The sequence below is a fragment of the Mastigoproctus giganteus genome, chromosome 6, assembly GCF_048544385.1.
Source record: "Mastigoproctus giganteus isolate SK-2022 chromosome 6, ASM4854438v1, whole genome shotgun sequence".
Classification (NCBI taxonomy): domain Eukaryota; kingdom Metazoa; phylum Arthropoda; class Arachnida; order Uropygi; family Thelyphonidae; genus Mastigoproctus; species Mastigoproctus giganteus.
Window position 1 is genome coordinate 87,400,784 of NC_143580.1, and position 19,310 is coordinate 87,420,093.

At 39.8% G+C, this 19,310-nt stretch overlaps 1 protein-coding gene across 1 annotated transcript in view; it reads left to right on the forward strand.

Annotated features, from left to right (window-relative positions):
* LOC150084456 (solute carrier family 35 member F3-like) overlaps window positions 1–19,310 on the forward strand; it is a 415,319-nt gene that overhangs the window by 288,132 nt on the left and 107,877 nt on the right. Inside the window, exon 2 of the mRNA XM_090375235.1 lies at window positions 5,172–5,559. Coding sequence (XP_090231361.1) covers window positions 5,172–5,559 — 388 coding nt within the window. The remainder of the gene's footprint in view (window positions 1–5,171; window positions 5,560–19,310) is intronic.

Below are 19,310 nucleotides of genomic sequence, written 5' to 3' on the forward strand. Positions count from 1 at the left end.
GCATCAGCCAAAAAAAAAAAAAAAAAAAACCCACTCCCATTTCACCCCTCCGTTCGTTCGAAATACCTGTCCAGTTGAGCTTTAAATTTGTTTAGGCTATCAACTTCAACAACAAGTGATGGAAGTCGGTTCCGCCAACCAACCACCCGCTGGCCAAAGGCAAATTTCCGCACATCTATCCGACATCCGTCCTTCCTCAATTTGAATTTATGCCCTCTGAGGTGATTATTCTGAGAAAGATGAAGAATCCCATTGGCATTGAGCATGCTCAAACCATTCAAAGCCTTATACACCTCTATCAGATCACCTCGCCGGTGCCTAGTCTCCAGACTCTGTAATTTGCAAAACTTAAGCCTTTCTTCGTAAGAGCAACCTTTTGTTCCATTTACTAATCTTGTTGCCCTTCTCTGTACCCGTTCCAGCAGCTCTACATCCTTCTTGAAATGAGGCCTCCAGACCTGTATACAGTACTCAAGATGTGGCCTAACCATTGCCTTATACAAGGGAATGATCACCTCCTTATCCCTGCTAGAAAAATTCCTGTATATCATTGACAAGACACCATGAGCTACTCTTGCAGCTCGTCTGCACTGCTCAGAGAACTTCATATCTGCCTGCACAATTACCCCCAGGTCCTTTTCATTCTCCACCACTGTCAGTGTAGTACCGCAGAGTTGATACGTTGCTCTGGGGTTACTGTTTCCCATATGCAGCACTTTACATTTGTCGATGTTAAACCTCATTTGCCATCTCTCAGCCCATCTGTTCAACCTTTCCAGATCCTGTTGCAGCAGCATAGCGTCAGTATTGTCCTTAACGACCCTGCCAACCTTTGTATCATCTGCAAACTTGGACATTAAACTTGATATCCCATCATCAATATCATTCATAAACACCGAAAACAACAACGGACCCAACACTGAACCTTGAGGAACTCCACTAATAACATTAGTCCACATTGAGCAGTGTCCATTGATTACCACTCTCTGTCTTCTGCCACTCAACCATCCCCTTATCCATAGCAGCAATTTGCCTCCAATGCCACACTGCTCCAATTTGTGCAGCAGTCTTCCATGTGCAACAGTATCAAAAGCCTTTCTAAGATCCAAATATATAATATCAAAGTTATTCCCTGCATCCAGTTCTTTTGTGACTACATCATAGTATCCAATCAAATTGGTCAGGCAAGACCTGCCCTTAACAAAACCATGCTGCGTCTGAGCTATAACTGAATTCTTGTCTAGATGATCCTGCAGTGCTTCTTTAACCAGTGCCTCCATTAATTTACCTGGAACAGAAGTTAAACTAACAGGTCTATAATTACTTGTGTCAGCCTTTGAACCTCCTTTGTGAATTGGGGTCACATTTGCACATCTCCAGTCCATAGGTACCTCCCCTGAGTCCAAGGAAGCTCTCATAATTATGGCTAAGGGTTTGCTTACTTCCTTTGCTGCCTCCTTTAATATAACTGGATAGATCCCATCCACCCCAGGTGCCTTTTTTATGTTTGTCCTCAACAATCTCTCCTCCACTTTCCTCTCAGTTATTACAAAATCATCCAGCTCACTGCCAATGTTTACTTTACCTACATCATTCTCCTTCCTGAATAACTCCTCATGCGTGAATGTAGATGCAAAATACTCGTTTAGATTGTTAGCCACCTGAGCAGGATCCTCAACTGTTGAACCATCAATATCCAGTGGACCAATCTGATTCATCCCTTTCCTTTTCGAGTTCAAGTATGTAAAGAACTCTTTTCTGTTTTTCTTTGCATCCTTTGCCAAGGATTTTTCATAGTCTGCCTTTGCCTGCCTAATCTCCTTTGTGACTTGGTTACAGACCAACTTATATCTATCATAGGCTTCCATGTCACCCATTAATTTGTATGTATCCCATGCATTTTTCTTCTCTGCCACATGTCTCATTAGTTCATCTGACAACCATTTAGGCCTAAACCTTGAACAATATTTCTTAGTTGGTATGTAAAGCCTGGTAGCCTCCAAGATTAGTTCCTTGAATGCTTCCCATTTTGAGTTTGCTGTTGGTAACATCATCAGTTGGTCCCACTGTATAGAATTTAAATACTGTCTCAGACCATCATAGTTGCCTTTACGAAAACAAGAACCCTTCCCTTTACCTCTGATGGTAGTTACCTCCTTGAGTAAATCCCACTTCAACACACTGTGATCACTGCCACCTAGTGGTTCATTTATCTGCAGGTTCTTAATGCATGAAGAATCACTACTGATAATCAGATCAAGAGTATTGCTCCCTCTTGTTGCCTCACGAACATGCTGATGTAGAAAACAATCATCCAATGAATCCACAAAAGCCTTGCTAGTGTGCGAGTGACCAACCCACAAATTCCAGTCAATATCTGGGAAATTAAAGTCCCCCATTATAAGACTCTCTGATTTACTGGCCCACTCTATTTCCCTGTACAATATCTTATTATACTCATCAGAGTCATTAGGCCTATAGCACACTCCTACTCTCAATTTTGATTTCCCTATGCTTATGTCACACCAAACTGACTCGACGCTGCCCTGTCCATCGATGTCGACTGGCTTCACTTCCTTGGACTTTATGTGTTTCTTAATTAATAGCATAACCCCTCCTCCCCTCCTGTCCTGTCTATCCTTTCTATACACATTGTATTCCCCAAATTCCAGTTCCGCATTACTTATATCTGTGTGACACCACGTCTCTGATATCCCAACAATATCTGCCTTTGATGTTTTGAGCAATACCTCAAATTCATCAAATTTATTTACCAAACTCCTAGTATTGGTGTACACGCAGGTATACATGCACCTGTTTCTATTCTTAGCTACCCTAACACAACCCATGTGTTTACTTGTACCGCAATGACTACCAGCAGTCTCTGAAATATCCTGCATCTTGTTTTTCAGACTTCTGCTCATTTCAATAGAAGCAGTGCAAGAATCACTTCCACCTCTGCCACTGGCTACTGTTAATCTATTAGTCCTTGTATCCCCCCCAACTAGCAGTTTTCCGACCCACCTAACACTGCCTCGACAGCATCAGCAAAAATTCTTGCACCCTTTCTATTTAAGTGTATCCCATCCCTGTAGAAGCAATCTCTCCTGTTAACAAGTACAGTCCAGGCTGAAAAAAATTCTACCCCTTGAGCCTTGCACAATCCCTCCAGGGCCGAATTGATCGACAAGGCTCTCATCATATACTCCCTCCTATCGTGTCTGGGCAGAATTGCAGACACTTTCAAGTTCAACCCTAATTCACGGCTTTTTTTCAACAGTGACCTGTACTTGCTAAGTAATTCCGCCGGTCTCCTACTCTTAATATCATTAGTGCCAACGTGTACAACTATATCACCTTTTGTGCCCTTAAAAGATGATATCCGCTCTACAACGTCATCAACCTTTGCCCCTGGCAGACATACCCTGGTCCTATTCCACCTATCCTTTTTACAAATGATGTTCCCCGTTTCCGTGACAATAGAGTCACCAACAACTACTAGTTCCTGTGGGACCAGCGCATTCTGCCTAGGGGGCTGCTTCTGTGTTGCCTGATGACCAAGTGCAAGCTCTGGCGTTGATGTGGGCAGCTATTTGTTATTTGGTTTTTAGGAGCATTAGCAACTAAGGCCATATTGCTCAGGGATATGCGGTGGTTATTCTCTGACCTTTCCGCATCCTCCGTATTTGGTGGTGACGGGCTCGAACCCCGGTCTAATCAAGAAGCGTGTGCTACGCACTGCTGCTCCTTCCCACCTGGCTACGGAGGCGCGATGTGGGCAGCTGAGAGCTTGATGGGCCCCTCAATTTATTTCCTTCGAGGGCATCCACCTTGTCCTTCAAGCTCTCATAAAGGCCCATGACAACGCTGAGTTGTCGCCTGATTTCCTTGCACTCCTTACATCGTGCACACACAAAGACATCCCCCTTGGCAGTATCATGTCCCGTACCCGACTGCTCCGCAAACATCAAGCAAACAGTGCATTTTAATAGACTGTGATTCAGAGGGCAACTGCCCCCCTCAGTTCTCCCCTGAACCACAGCACTCCCATTAGCTTGAGCCTTTTGCTTTGCTGCTCTGGTCAGAGTCATGATTCCGATTTAATTCAATAAAATTCAAAACAAAAATTAAATCCTTAAGTTATATCCCAAAACAGTTATGTTATATATATATTTTTTCGGTATCTAGTGTTTTCTACGAGTTCCCTTTATACAACTTCCGTATCACGTGTACCACTATAGTTATGTATTAATTATTTGTTAGATTAAGTCGTTATATATATAGAGTTAAAAGTACAATTTAATTGACAATAAAGTTTATCAAGATTAATAGATTTACTGATTAATTGACAATATTATATTATGCACTATACGACACTAAGCTTATGCTATCGTGTAAAAATGGCGGGAAGTCACGAACGGTATTTCTACGGACTCGTAAGTATTGATTAGCTTCCAAATCTCGCTATCTCAATTTAGAATAAACTAAGGATCCTGACTAGGTCTATAATCTACTTATAGAAGATAATTTGATATAACAGTTGGTTAATAAATCGACTAAATTTGGTTAAAAAAAAAAAATTTGGTTTGTGACACGTGGATTTGATACCGTTACCGATACTAAATAATATCTACAAAATCTCTGTCTAAGTTAAACTTTAAACTAAGTATCGTAACTAGGAATATAAAGCTACTCTAGAAAATAAGTTAATATGACAATTTAAACTAATAAAGCAGAAAATAAATCAGGAAAAACTTCTCTGTTTGAAGAGCTTTAAGGAGCAATGTCCGCACAGGCTAACCTCAAAAGCTTGTTTTGCCACAGCAAAACAAGCTTTTGTTACGTATTACACGTAACCTGCATTCCTCTTCTCCCACTGGCTGAATAAATATCACTAGGAGGAAAATTATTTTAATGTATAGAAAGATCAGTAATCACAATAAAAAGAAGCATATGCGTATTAACCACGAGTGTGCAATTCAAACTGTAAAAGGTTAATTTTTAATTTCAAAAACTTTAAGATCATTTTAAATTATTTGTTTAAATACGAGTATTTAAAAGGTATATTTCAAATAAAGGATAAAATAGAACTAGTGGTATAGACACGAACTGTATTCAACTTGATATAGCCTTTGGATTTCTTCAAATAATCCACTTTCTTCTCTTTTCAGTGAACGATCCAAATGACAGTAACGGCAGTCAACCCTACATTAGGGTCAGAGGTCGTCAGTGTTGCACGGAACACAAATGGAGAGTTTCCTACGGTGTCATCCTCACTACTATCATTGCCAGCGCGTGGGTGGGAGCTGCACACTTGCTCAAGATCTCGTTCGTCGAAAGCGCACAGGGCATCGAGAAAGTTACGTCCAACCTCAGTTCCCAGTCTTCTGATAGCAAGCAGACTACGCAAGTGGCGCCATCTGTTATCATAACAACGTACAATGCACCGTTTTTCACTACGTGGTTTTGTACAACGTGGAACTGTTTGTTTTTTCCAGTTTACCTCTCTGCCAAAGTGTGCCCCTTATCGGAAAAGACGTCGCTTAGGAAGATAGTTTTGTAAGTATTAACTGTTTCTTAAATCGATGAACATGATAAGGAAATTATACAGTGAACAGCTCATATTCATTAATGCGATTGGGAAGGTTCTGGAAGTGATTCAGCTTTCTTTCAGACAGTAAAAATACTAAGTTGTATCCTAATTTTTGCCTCTATTCTTTAATGAAAGAGACATAATTAGAAGTGTTCACTTTGATAAGAAGTGTCGGTACTGTTTTATTTTGGTTTTACAGTTTGTTTACAGTTTACATGAACTGTTGAAAAGCATGTAGCAGCAATGTTCAGTTTTTTGCTTTTTTCGGAATTAGGAATAATTAGATAATTCCTGAAAATGGCTGTTTTAAATCGTCGGCAGAAGCATGTCTTCTCTAACCCTAATCCATAACAAGTATCTGTCTTCTGAACCCCTAATCCGTAACAAGTCTTCTTAACCTCTAATCCATAACAAGTATCTGTCTGCTGAACCCCTAATCCATAACAAGTCTTCTTAACCCCTAATCCATAGTACTGTACTAGTGTACTTCAGATTCTAAATTCTTTCATGTTTAGGGTCATCAAAAAAAAAGTTTATCAACGTTGTAGAAACAAGATCAGCAACATTGCACGTGATAGATCACAAAATCAGATACAAAACTAAGTTTTTGAATATGACACGTGAATTCTGTAAATATTGCTGATATCTTTTAGTTCAGACATACACGTGCTGTTCCACGTAATCGAGAACGCATTGTACCTGCTTTTAACCTTAATATATAAATATCACTTATAGCTAACAGCCGTACTGGGTTGGCTCATGAAACGAGCAATAAACAGCTAATAATAGATAGCTCTTTTCCAGGTTGTTCGTAAGTTACGATATTGCTGCTATTTTTACAGTATGTTCCTTTCTACATTCTACAGACTCACCCGCCCCCCTTCCATGCATGATTGCGCTTTGGGGAAAGACAAATAAAGGTTAGTACCCATAAAATTCCCTCACGCCATCGACGGGATTTCAAGTCAGGTCCTTTCCATGGAAAGAACGGCGATTAAACATTTATGCCAAATGCCAAGCTTTAGAAGTGCCAAGTGCCCTTGCCACTGAAGTGGCAAGGGCACTTCTAAAAAATCGTAAGGATTTCTCCACCTGTTCAGCTAATATTCTTAGATGCTCAAAGTGATATAAAAGAAGAAGGAAAAGCTTAAATGAAACTCGACATTAAATAAATTTCCTAGAAGGAATTTCTCACACAGAAAACACGAGGTACGAAGCTCTTTATCTAATAAAAGGACCTTTTCTAGTCATCCAAATTCTAGTGGTCCTCATAAATCATCGTGGCGATACATTATACATGATTCGAAACTGAATTTGGAATCTGAAATACTAGTGTATTTCAGACTCAAAATTCATTCTGAAGTACTAGTGTACTTCAGATTCCAAATTCTTTCATGTTCAGGATCATCAAAAAACTTCGATTTGATTAAACCAAAATCATCTGGATGGACGCTAAATCGACATTAATGTGGATGGTTTAAATCAATCTAATAGGAAGTTGGTATTTAATTTGAGAAGTATTCTTCGTACTTTAAATTAAGTATTGCCACTTAATTTCAGAAGTATTCTTACTATCATCTACTAATTGTTGTAATTGTAATTTTGTTCCCGTTAAAAAAGATTTTCTACAACGGAGCCCAATTTTGTATTCCAGCGTAGGGGAAGTTTCTGTAGAAACTTCACCTACGCTGGATCATCTAGAATACACCCAATTTACAGACAGTAAATTGCGTGTGTATATACGGAGCAATATGGCCTTATATGCCCCTAAATGCTCCGTATATGCTCCTAAAACCTAACTCTTTGATGCTCCTCCAATAACATTAATACTAAAAATATTATTAGCGGTGTACATGTCTGGTGACGTCTCAACGATCTTAGGCTCAACAGGCTTAAGTATTGTGTTTAAAGAAATGTAGTGAATAAGTATTTGTAAGTGGAAAGTTAAGGAAGTTCAATGATGCCGAATGTAGTTATGATGCTCGCTCCTGGCTTTTCGAAAAGTTAGTACAGCTGGAAGAATTTAATAAATTCAGATAATAAAATATTAAAATAAGAATTCTAATTCGATTTATATTCGCTTCTAAAATGAACATTTAATCCGAACATCCAAAACGAACATTTTATGTTAGTTCTAGAACCTAACTTTGCCATTTATGTGCCTTTTGCATAATATATCTGTAAATTGAGTGTATTTTGTGGTTAATATGCTGTTTGCTGGACAAAATACTCGAGTTTCCGGGAGTAAAAACTATCGGTTAAGACCGACTAACTCAGCCACGTTGCGAAAAAGGGCACATATTTCTAAAAATTCCTGTCTTCATTCGTTCTTCGAGATTCGAACTCAGGTCCCCTGTAATTTGAAGTTATGGTCCCTAGGTTCTGGAATTCTTTATAACAGTGAAAATTCCGCCTTCATTCATTTTGCTATCTCAGACTCATGAACCTCAGTTAAGACCGCCTCTGAGGTGCCAAGCTCTTTGGTTACCAAGCTCTGTGGTCCACATAATGGAGTCATTCTTCGTGCGTTCTTTTCCCGATCTCACCATACGAATTGCATGGTTTGGATCCTTTCAGAAAGCTCAATGTCTGTTTTCAGATGAAGCCTCCATTCTTGAATACAGTATTCCAAATGTGGTCTTATACATGGGATTATGACCTCCATATCTCGACAGGATTCGATAAATTATCGATAGGACCCCATTAGCTTTCTTGGCTGCCTGTGTACACTGAAATGATCTGGGAATTATGTTTCTTGGTTTGATGTCGAAATAACGTGTCCTCTCATTGTTTTAGGCGTATCAACGACTTAGGGAATATTGCGCCGTATGTTATTTATGTATGTAAATTATGTGTGTCCTGTGGGCTGGACGAAAAATCCAGAAAATACCATGCTATCCTCAACTAAGACCAACTAACTCAGCCACATTGTGAAAAAGATCCATAAAATTGATGTCGAAATCATGTGTCCTCTCTCATGTGGATGGGATTCGAATCACGTATTGGTAAGACACCCTCGCGGGTATTATACCAACTATGCTACCCGCGAGGGTGTCTATTTTTCATAGGAGGCCCTGGCGAGTAGCTCAGTTGGAATAATCACTGTCCTCCCCATAATGGTGAGGAACGGGAAGTGAGCGTATTGACACGCAACCGTCATCTATTCCGACACTGTGGAAAGCCCTGCGGGCAGCATAGCTGCAAATCCCGACGGATGTCTTGAGATATCTAATGGAGTCAGTTCCTAGGCGAACAGTGGCTATTACCCATGCGAACGGTGGCTGAACACGGTATTCGATATGTGGTCACTAAGTGTAGATGACTGAGATAAATCATATCAACTTTGTTTTTGTTCACAAGCTTGTTGTGTATTATGTGCGCGCAAATGCGTGTTCGTTGACTGATTTAAATGTACAAAATGTTAGAATATAAATATGTACCAGATAGCATAGAAAAAAGTAACAAATATAAGTTTTTCACTCTTCTCTGTTCTAAAATGAAAAATATATTTAGCGATACCAGATAGTCTAGATCGGGGTCTCAGTTCATTCCCTGCGGACTGCGTGTTCTGTTCTGTGCATTTCGGCCGGCTGGGGGAGGATCTCACTTCCAGACGACTGCCTGTCCCAATTGGATCATTGGGCATGTTTCTCTTAGGATTTTACTGGATCCTGCCTCTATTGTTTTCGCAGTGACATACTGCGTGGCGTTAATGGTTGCAGTAGATGTGATTTTCGCCAGCTATCCTTAGACTAGAGAATTCACAAGACTGGGACTGTCAATTGGCCTTGTATGGAGTTCAGCAACTATAGATGTTCCTTGAGTCTATAAATGCCCTAGAGATGTTATAGGGCTTTCCAGCTACTCTGTTCATCCGCTCGAACGTCGATTATCGGAACTAATTGTAAATGGTTTGGTTCGAATCCGTCTCGAATAATGAGATTATTCGGATAAAAACGTGGAGTCACTTATAAAATCGACTACGTTTTTAAAGGAGAAAACTAATGATTTTTCAGTAATAATAATTTTGTTATTGGTAGAGCATTATACTTATGTTTAGTAGACATTTTTAAAATACACAGCATTTGGGGAGGGGCGCCACCGGGGGTTTCCCACAACTGTGCCATAAATACTCTTGTGAAGTATTAATTAGTGCATATATATACAGATAGAGATTGAGGAATATGAAAGTCAAGTGGGGGGGGGGGGAAATAGTAAGAAATATTGAGACATAGAGGAAGGCATCCTCAAAATTATTTGGTGGAGTAAATTCCACTAGGCAAGTGGGAGAAGGAATGGGAGTCAAAAGATACCAGACAAGAGAGTCTGGTATTGATCGCAACTTGGCCCACAAGTCGTGGTCGAGAGGCAAGGTCTTTTTTTTTGTGGTTTAGTCATGTTCAAGTAACTGTCATAATTGAAAATGAGTAGGTCACGGTTGGGAGACCAAGTCTCCTTAGCTTAGTCATGTCTAGGTTTTTGTCATGGCCGATAGGCAAGGTTCTTTCCTGTGGTTGAACCACGCCCAAGTAACTGTCACAATTGAAGATGTGCAGGTCATGATTGGGAGACCAAGTTCCCTCAGTGGTTTAGTCATGTCCAGATATTTGTCACAATTGGAGGTTCTCAGTATGTGTCTTTGTTTAGGGGTTTTAGTCACATCGAGGTATTTAATCGCATACAGGTGTTTGCCACAATTTGGTAGGTCTCGGTATCGGCAGTTGGGTGTATATTATTCACTATTCAGCGATTGCTCATCGGCATATATGTTCCTAGGATGGTTGATAGGATTGTTTCTTCGTCTTCCAAAGAGCTCCTGAGCAATATTTGCAAATACCGTATACTCCTGTATATTGTCCAGTAGGTAGAATTCATGATTGACTGACTACGCGAAGCGATACGCTTTATTGCAAACAAGCATAAATACATTATACTAACAAGTATTGGGACACCAAAAGATAATCACATAATATGCAAAATATTTCTTTCATTAATGAATTGTCCTACCGTGGTATTCCAGTATTGAACTTTTCAATTTGAAATTACGGTGAATAGCCAGAAAAAATGCCCTCATGGGTAGTACAGTTGGTGAAATCGCCATTTTCCCCACACCACCCGGTGTGGGGAAGATGGAAGAAAGACTGGGTTGGAGTTCTGTCGTTGACGAGAGTAATTTTTATGGGTCTTTTCCACAACGTGTCTGAGTTAGTCGGTCTCAAACGAGGGGAGCATGGATTTTTCTACCAGAAACTCGGGTTTCTCGTTCAGCAAACAGAAAATCGACCACAGAACACCCACGCAATTTACAGACAGTATACACCGAGCAACATGGCCTTAGTCGCCGATGCTGCCAAACCCAACGACAACCAAACATACATTTTACAGAATAATGCTCCCTGTCATAAAATGTAATACGTGATGATCTGCTTTGAAGAGAACAACTTGCTTCCACTGGAATGGTCAGTTCAGAGCTACGGACATTGAGCATCTGTGGCGTGAACTGGGGAGGAGTGTACAAAATCGATCGTGGAGGCCAACCTCACACGCAGCATTTGAAAACTTACTACATGGGAATGGCGAAATATTTCCATCGAAACTGGAGAAAAATTGTTCAAAGTTTGTCGTGTTGCTAACCTGCTCTACTGCAAAACGTGGGATTACACCATATCAAAATCGTGCTTTTAATTGTAAAGTCGTTTGCCCCTTTTAAGACTTCTTAAACGGAAAACGATTTTTTACATTGTAATCAGAATCTGTGCGATTTTTTAAACAATAACAAAAAGTATTTGCAAATCTGAACACCAGTTGGCTAAACGATTTATTCACTCCAGTAAGCAAATAAAATTATCTTCGTGTTCGTTATAAAAATAACTGCAGATCAGAGAATTCCAGTGTTTGCCCACCATAGTCTTATTCTTCGTCGTCTAGATAAAACTTGGTTACTAAGTTAAGGCAACAGCTTCCGCTCAAAGTTCGTTACAAAATGTTGCCTAAACAAAAGGCACTTTTAATTAAATTTTATTACAATATCGATAAAAGGTATTCGAAATTATGATTATTATTGCGCTTTTTTTGGTTTTGTATTCATTTACTTGCTTACGTGTCTGATTTATTTTATTCTGTTGGTCATGAAATCCGTACATTAATCCTTTTGGGGGGAGGGGGAGGAATAAATGCCTGACGAAGTTATGTTCCACTGAAATATAAATTTCGGTAAGCAATGTGTACACTGAGTGGATAGAAATCACGAGATACCTACCTATTAACGGGGAAGACCCACCTTCCGCCCGGATAAGGGGAGTCACACGGCGAGGCATTGAGTCCACTACTTCACGAAAGCGTTCCACAGGTATTTCCATCCATGCTTGCTGCACCACTGTCCATAATTCCGTGGCCTTTCTGGGTGGAGAATACAAAGGTCAAAACAGCTTCCCAAAGATGCTCCACGGGGTTCATGTCTGGTGAACGGGGAGGCCATTCCATGGTGGTAAAATCTGCGGAATGCTCTTCGAACCATGATCTAGTCATCGTGGCTCTGGGGGGGGGGAGGCACATTGTTCTGCTGGAAGAGTCCATTGCCCTGTGAGTGCACGATGACCATGAAGGGATGTAGATGGCCTGCAAGGATGGACACGTAACCTGGACCGTTGAGAGATGCGTCTAGACGGGCTCTGGCTCAAAATTCCGACAGCCCAGAATCCCGACAGTATCAAAAATAAAAATTTTAACGACAAATACTTCTCTCAATTTGAAGATCATGTTTTCTGTTACAGAAACAAACAGTTTTTTAAAATATGAACAAACAAATAAAAACGACTTAATCATTTTTTACTTTATTACATTGCATTTAATTGGTAATTTTTAAGTCGAATTTTGGTATTTGTATTTGTATAGGACGTTTGAGCAATATTTATAAGTATAGTATTGAAATGCTAAAGATAAAACATAAGAATACTTGAAATAAGAATACTTTCAGAATATGAAAATTTAGAGTAATGTATTTTGGCAACTGCGTCATAAATATCATTAGCATAACTAAAACTGTAATTATAGAGGTATTTGTTATTAGCTGTACTTTCACGAATTTCTTTGACAAGTACATTAGGCATGGGCACCGGCAGGATATTTTGAAAGGGGTAACAGATAAAAATATCCCGGAAAAATATCACGGAAAAAATATCCCATTTTCGTATTATTATTGTTATAATAATAATAAGAAGAAAATGGGATTTCTTGTTAAAAGTTCTGCATTGGGAGAGGAAAGAATTCTTCTATTTACAACAAAAGTAAATATTCAACGCTTATCATGTGCTCAATATTGGATTATGGATGATACATTTAAAAACGTGCCCACAATTTTATCAATTTTATACAATACGTGCACCCGTTGGTATTGAAATCTATCGAATTCTTCTCTTAGTTTGCGTGTTCATGACGAAAAAGAGTGAAGAAAATCATAAACTTTTGTTTCAAGATATGATTCATTTTGCCGAAGAAATTGAATTGAGATCACAGGCCATATTAACTGACCTGGAATTAGCTTCAATAAATGCCTCCAGAAGTGAGTTCCCTAACGTGTTTAATAAGGTCTGTTTTTTCCACCTGGGACAACGTGTTTGGAGAAAAATTCCAGCAATTGGACTGGAGTCTCAGAACGGCACTGAAGAATTTAGTTTGCTGCTTCGACATTTGTGTGTCTTGGCATTTATTACTTATCGTGAGATACCACACGCATTTAATGTTCTGAAGCCACATTTACCGAGGGAAGCTAATGATGTGATAGAGTGGTTTGAAGACAATTATATATATGGAAGAATTGGACGGTATGTGCTTAATGGTAATTCGCGCTCCACCATTATTTCCATTAACATTATGATCCGTATACGATTCCATTCAACTGGGAATTCCACGCACCCAAAACAGTGTTGAGGGCTGGCATAGAAGATGGGAGTGTATAGATGGACGAGCACATATTGGCGTATATAGGATCATCGATCAATTTCAGAAAGAACAGCTACAGGTCGATAACCAGGCTGAATGTATACTTCGTGGTGCATCATGTCCATAACGCAAGAAGGCGACAAGGTCAAGGAGTGTTTGTTTTAATTGCGGTCTCCAGGGGTTCTCCTATATACCACTGTAGCATTTGAAAAGGCAAAAAGCTAAGGCCCGCAAGTGTGTGTATGTAGGTGTGCAAGTATGTGTGATGTTGAGTGCCGGCACCTGGCGATTTCACAGGAAGAAGACACCTGGTCCCCTGACTCCCAACCTTGACCACGAGGATGTGCGTCAGGGACAAATTTATTGCCAAAGACACTTACTGATGTTATCAGGCAAGCTTCGGAGCCCCAAGGTGTTTAGGAAAAGGAAGTGGAGATAAGAATGAGAAGTATGGGGATTGGATAGAAGATAAGAGAAAGAAGAATAGACATCCCCTGAAATAGAAGAGAAAAGTTTAGAATATAAAAAAAGAAATAGTGTATAATGAACTATATTCTATTGCATTTAAACTCTAATATAAAGATACTTAGACATATTTTAGTAGAGCTGCAAAGCTAGTAACCAAACAGTATCAATGTAAATTATATACAAGTCTACAGCCTATAGACAGGAAGTAACATTAACGGCCATACGTCTCCAAAAGAAAAATATTCACGATAAATGTCAACAGCAAGAAAACATTAGTGTTTTTCGACACTATCTTCTAGAACAAAGTTTCCTGAAAGTCAATACCTTTTGGTCTTGACTTTCAGGAAACTTTGTTCTTTGTTCTTCAATACCTTTTGGTCTTGTACATAGTTATTAAAATTCGATACATATAATGTATGTTATTACCAGGACTTAGTTTCCTGCAAGACATAGCCATTAACCTCTCCAAAACACAAGCTTTAATTTTCAACAACAGTTCTTACGAACAACTTACAATAAAAGACTCAGTGAAACTCAGAGCCCTCTAATTCACTCTTTGGTGTAACACCTCATTAAGGATCAACATTTACAATGCATTTTCGTCTCCAAAACACACTATCAGCGAAATCAGAGAAATACAAGAAATCCTCCCTTGTTTCCACCAACTGTTGAAAATCATCGGGACTATTACATTTGTCAAAATCTGAAGCTGCTTTCTAACATCTAAATAGTGGTTGCATTCTAGGATTGCAAGAAGGCGAAATTCGAGAGACAGAAACGAGAATAATGGTTGTGAACGATCGTGAAAATAAATCTGCGATGGATTCGCGGTATGCAATACACTCGCGGTATTGCGCAGAATGTATCTTTATAAATATTATTTTATTTTATGAAGATATATAAAGTGTTTGTTGTTTATTCATTAATATGACGTAAAATATTAACATTATTATACACTGTTTGTTTGCATAACTGAAAAGTACATCTTCCACGGGTTCAAATAAAATTTTAATGATTTTAGCGGCAGTTTTGATTACACGAAAAACATTTTTTATCGCAAACAGTTTCTGAGATATGGTCTCTGACTTTGTTTTATTAAAATACAATCGATATGTCGGGATTTTGGGCGGCACCGGTCTAGACGTACCAGATGTCCCAACGTGTGCCAATTGAACACGCCCCAGGCCATTACCGACCGTCCACCTGCCTGAACAGTTCCTTGTTGACATGACGGGTGCATGGCTTCGTGCGGTTTCCGCCAGTGGCGCACTCTCCCTTCCTCTTGAAAAACAGGAAACGGGACTCATCAGACCAGGAGATCCGTCTCCAATCATCCAAGGTCCAGTGCCGATGTTCTTTTTCCCAGGTGAAGCGTAGAGTCCTGTGTCGTGGTGTTAGCAATAGGAACCTGGTGGGTCAGTGACTCCCATAACCTATGCGGTTAATGATGGTCTTGGTGGAGACGTTTCTGGCACCTTCCTCGTTGAAGTCGGTGGTGATTTGTGCCACTGTCGCTCTCCGGTTGGCTGAAACAATGCAAAACAGACAGACGTCGATGGCCATATTCATCCGTCACCTTTCTCCTCCCATAGCGCTGTCCACGATGAGATGTTATTCCGGAAATGACGTATTCCCGATACACTCTTGTTAGTGTCGAACGGGGATAGTGCAATTTCTGTATCACCTCCGCGATAGCGTGACCCATGCGTCGGGCACCCACTGTCATCCCTCTTTCAGAGTTGTATAACTCACGACGTATATCCATACTGTCATCGAATTACCGTCTATGTGAATGCAGTGTATCAGTATACCTGCCAAGCGGTAGGTTCGTCCCCTAGCGAGAGGGGTAACAGCGTCGCGTTGCCCAGGAACCAGGTATCCCACGAATTCTGTCCTTTCAGTGTACTTCGGTCTCTTAATAGTTTGTTTTCTACAGCCAACGCTCATAAGAAAATTGTAATTTGGAAACCATCGATACTTTCGTTGCAGATGGACTGAACTCGGATGACAAAATTTTTATTTAAGCCTCGTAATAGTTCTGATGGAAGTTTTCTGTTTCTTACCGTCTTTTAACAGTGATGAATTGGAGAATGCTTCCCGTATTTCATCTGCGTGTGTCGAATAAATACCATGTTACTTTATGAAGCTACTTGGCGTTTTTCTTCTTGGTATTTTCTTTATCAGCGCTGTCTTTCTCATTATTAAAGTTTTTGAACTGGCTCATACCATTCCAACGTTTCTTTTTCTTATTGCCGTCAGACTAAAAAAGAGAAATCACTTAACGTATTCTTAAGTACTTCTTTAAGTGAATTTTCAACAGCCAACACGACAGGCTTATTATTTGACGAAGAACCAACAGCAGAAACGCTATAAGCGACACTGCTCGATTCACTGAGCTAACTTCCTTCGCTTTTTCAACTGCCCCTGATTTTATCACGTGAAAGAACTGATGTACTCTCTAGAAAAAAGCTTGTAAAATAACCGCATCTTCATTTTGAAGAGCTTTATTTAACACCTAAAGCAACACGGAGGAGACGTCACCGTCCGTAAGTTGCAGCGTTGCACGTTACACTTGAGATGGGGGAGGGGGAAAGTAAATAATGATTGAAACTCCGTATGTAGGCTCTCGATGGAAGAACCATCTCGTTAAGAAAATAAGGATCGTCTTTAGATACTTCTTAAGACATCTTCAAAAATGTGTAAAAAAATAAGTTATCAGAAATTGTTTTGAATTTTAAAAAATAAATATGCTTCAGCCATACCGAGTGGCCGTAGTCGTGCTGAATCCTTGAAGCCAGAATACTGGCGAAAGTAGAGTATTAAACCTCCCACCTTAATTTTGTTTTTGTGGCAAAGCAATTAAGGCTATGAGGCGACATCTTATTGCGTGTAATCTATGGTGGATTGGACTGTTCTGCTGGATGAAAATCCAAGTTTCTGACAGTTAAAATCGTGTAACCTCTTCCCAAGATTGACAAACTCCAAACGTCCATAAAAATTAGTTCCATCTTGTTGGGATTTGAACGCAGGCATCGCTCTCCTTCTTTGTCTCTTACTTTTTCATCACAGTATCTGTATATCATCAAAAATGATAGCATAATTCAACGATAAATTTATTTCACTTAGAAGGATGATGACCTGTCATAGGTGTCCGTGTGCAATTTTGAAAGACACGCCCGCGGACTCTTGTTTTATGCTTGTGGTACGAACCACTGAATAGTTTGATTGCCGTTGTAGCGCCTCTGAACAAGATTAATTTCCCATCAATCCTTTGTTAGTTTCGTTGCTATGGGACCAGTGTGTTTACTTTGCAACTGTATTTACAAGCTCTTTCCTTTGTCGTTGCCCAATTCTTTAAAGGTATTCACAAGCAAGCTTCGTTGTCGAGGGACTCTGCCGTTGGCGTCCAGGTGTCTGCGCTGCTCCAGCTTGAGTTTCTCCCTTTGTGTGGACTGAATGACGAGATTGGTGGTGTCTGTGTTTGGGTACCTCGCAAAGAATTGCGCTTAATGAGTTATCGATTGGCGCTCCTCGCATCTTGGATTACGACGAAATGATAAGACTTCATTGTCTTCTTACTGCCTGCTGTGTCGCTCGTGGTCCGTAAGTAGGGCAGAATGCAAAATGAGGGCCGTGAATGGAGTTTTGTCTCCTTTCACAGGAAATGAAATTAATTGTCGGATATTTTTCTCAGTTGCCCTGCTCGGAAAACAACTCCAAGTTTGGCTTTCTTTAAATTGTCATTTCACGTATGTTGAGGGGTGAGAGAAAGGCAAACCTTCGTTTGAGTATGCGCCAAAATTGCAAAGAAGGGAATTTTTATTTAAGTTAAAAGTTATGAAATAATGCACGCTCCATAATTGTTAATTGTAAATCGGTCGTCATGCTTTTAATTTTAAATAAACTTGGAGCGATGAAGGTAGATAACATTGACAACAAACGTAAAACGTTTTTTTTTTTTTTTTGAGAACACCTTAATAGTTTAACTCGTACTTGGCTCAGAAGTCAGCAGCTGTTTTCTGAGTCATGGTCTGCCTGAATAAGAATGCGATAATTATTAAAAGAATTTTTTTTATGGCTTTTCGCTGATGAGTCCTTAAATCAACGAGCTGTTTTAAGTTGCTTTTTAAAGGCTGATTATTGACTGGAAATATGTTTCAATCTGATCACATGACCTTGCGCATCGACCTTAATTTCTGCAAGGTGTATTTTCGAAAAACACACACTTGAGCTTAACGCGAGTGTTTTTACTAGGGTGTCGTTGTTGAGCAGATCGTCGCTCATTAATTTTCCTTGACGGCTTCCTCTAATGGCGTCCCGTGAAGGTTGCATAATGGAGCTGTATAAAATGCGCGAGATTATGGTCTTCTTCGCTACGCTACGCTACACTGCCACCCCACCGCAAATTAAAATAAGCAATAGCTACCATTGTTTTACAAGTGGACAGTTGTTTGAAAGATTGAGGAGGGTTGGAAAAGTTTGGAATCGAATCCCGTTGAAAATTGGGAGACTCCCTAACGACCTCCGTCCTCCACCGTGAGTCATTCTTGGTTTTATAGCCATCGCAATATGCAAATATGCGCCATAAAACTAAGACCAGCTTCTTGTTATGTAAAACAGTCGTGAATTTTGACATTTTACCTCAGTAATAAATCGCCCAGAACACATTAAAAACTATTATGAGCCAATCTAAGTTGAAATTGGCATTTTGCGAACTTATTTTGCACCTGACACGGCTTTTTGACAAGTTCACCTTAAATTCCGATATTCTAACTCCTCCAACTGATATAGACACTTCTATTCCATTAAGCGTGATTTAATGGTCAATTTAGTCAGGAAAATATGCATGAAACGAACCCCCCCCCCCCTCCCCCCAATAACCAAACAGCAATTTATTGTAATGGTTACATAAACTGTCCAGCACCATCATTGTCCTAAATATTTTAATGCAAAGGGTCAGGGAGGCAAAACAGAGATTGAAAAAATCACTTGACTACCAGCGATCTCACGTCGATCACATATGATATGGAATACATGCGTGGTAATAATGCAGGAAAGGACATGAATTCTTCAAAATATATTACAAGAGACTTCCAGAGTGTCCATAAGAAGAATTAAACGTCATGAACGACCTGTTCCATGGTAGAGTCAGGACTTACTCAGCTGAGAAATGAAGTTCATGCTGCCAGAAGACATCTGCAACGGTTTCATAGGCTGAGAATGCTGAATGTGGCTTCAAAAAAGTAAAAACGAAGCGTGGCAAGATTTTGTGGAGAGGCAGACTGGATGGAAGATTCCGTGTATAAGA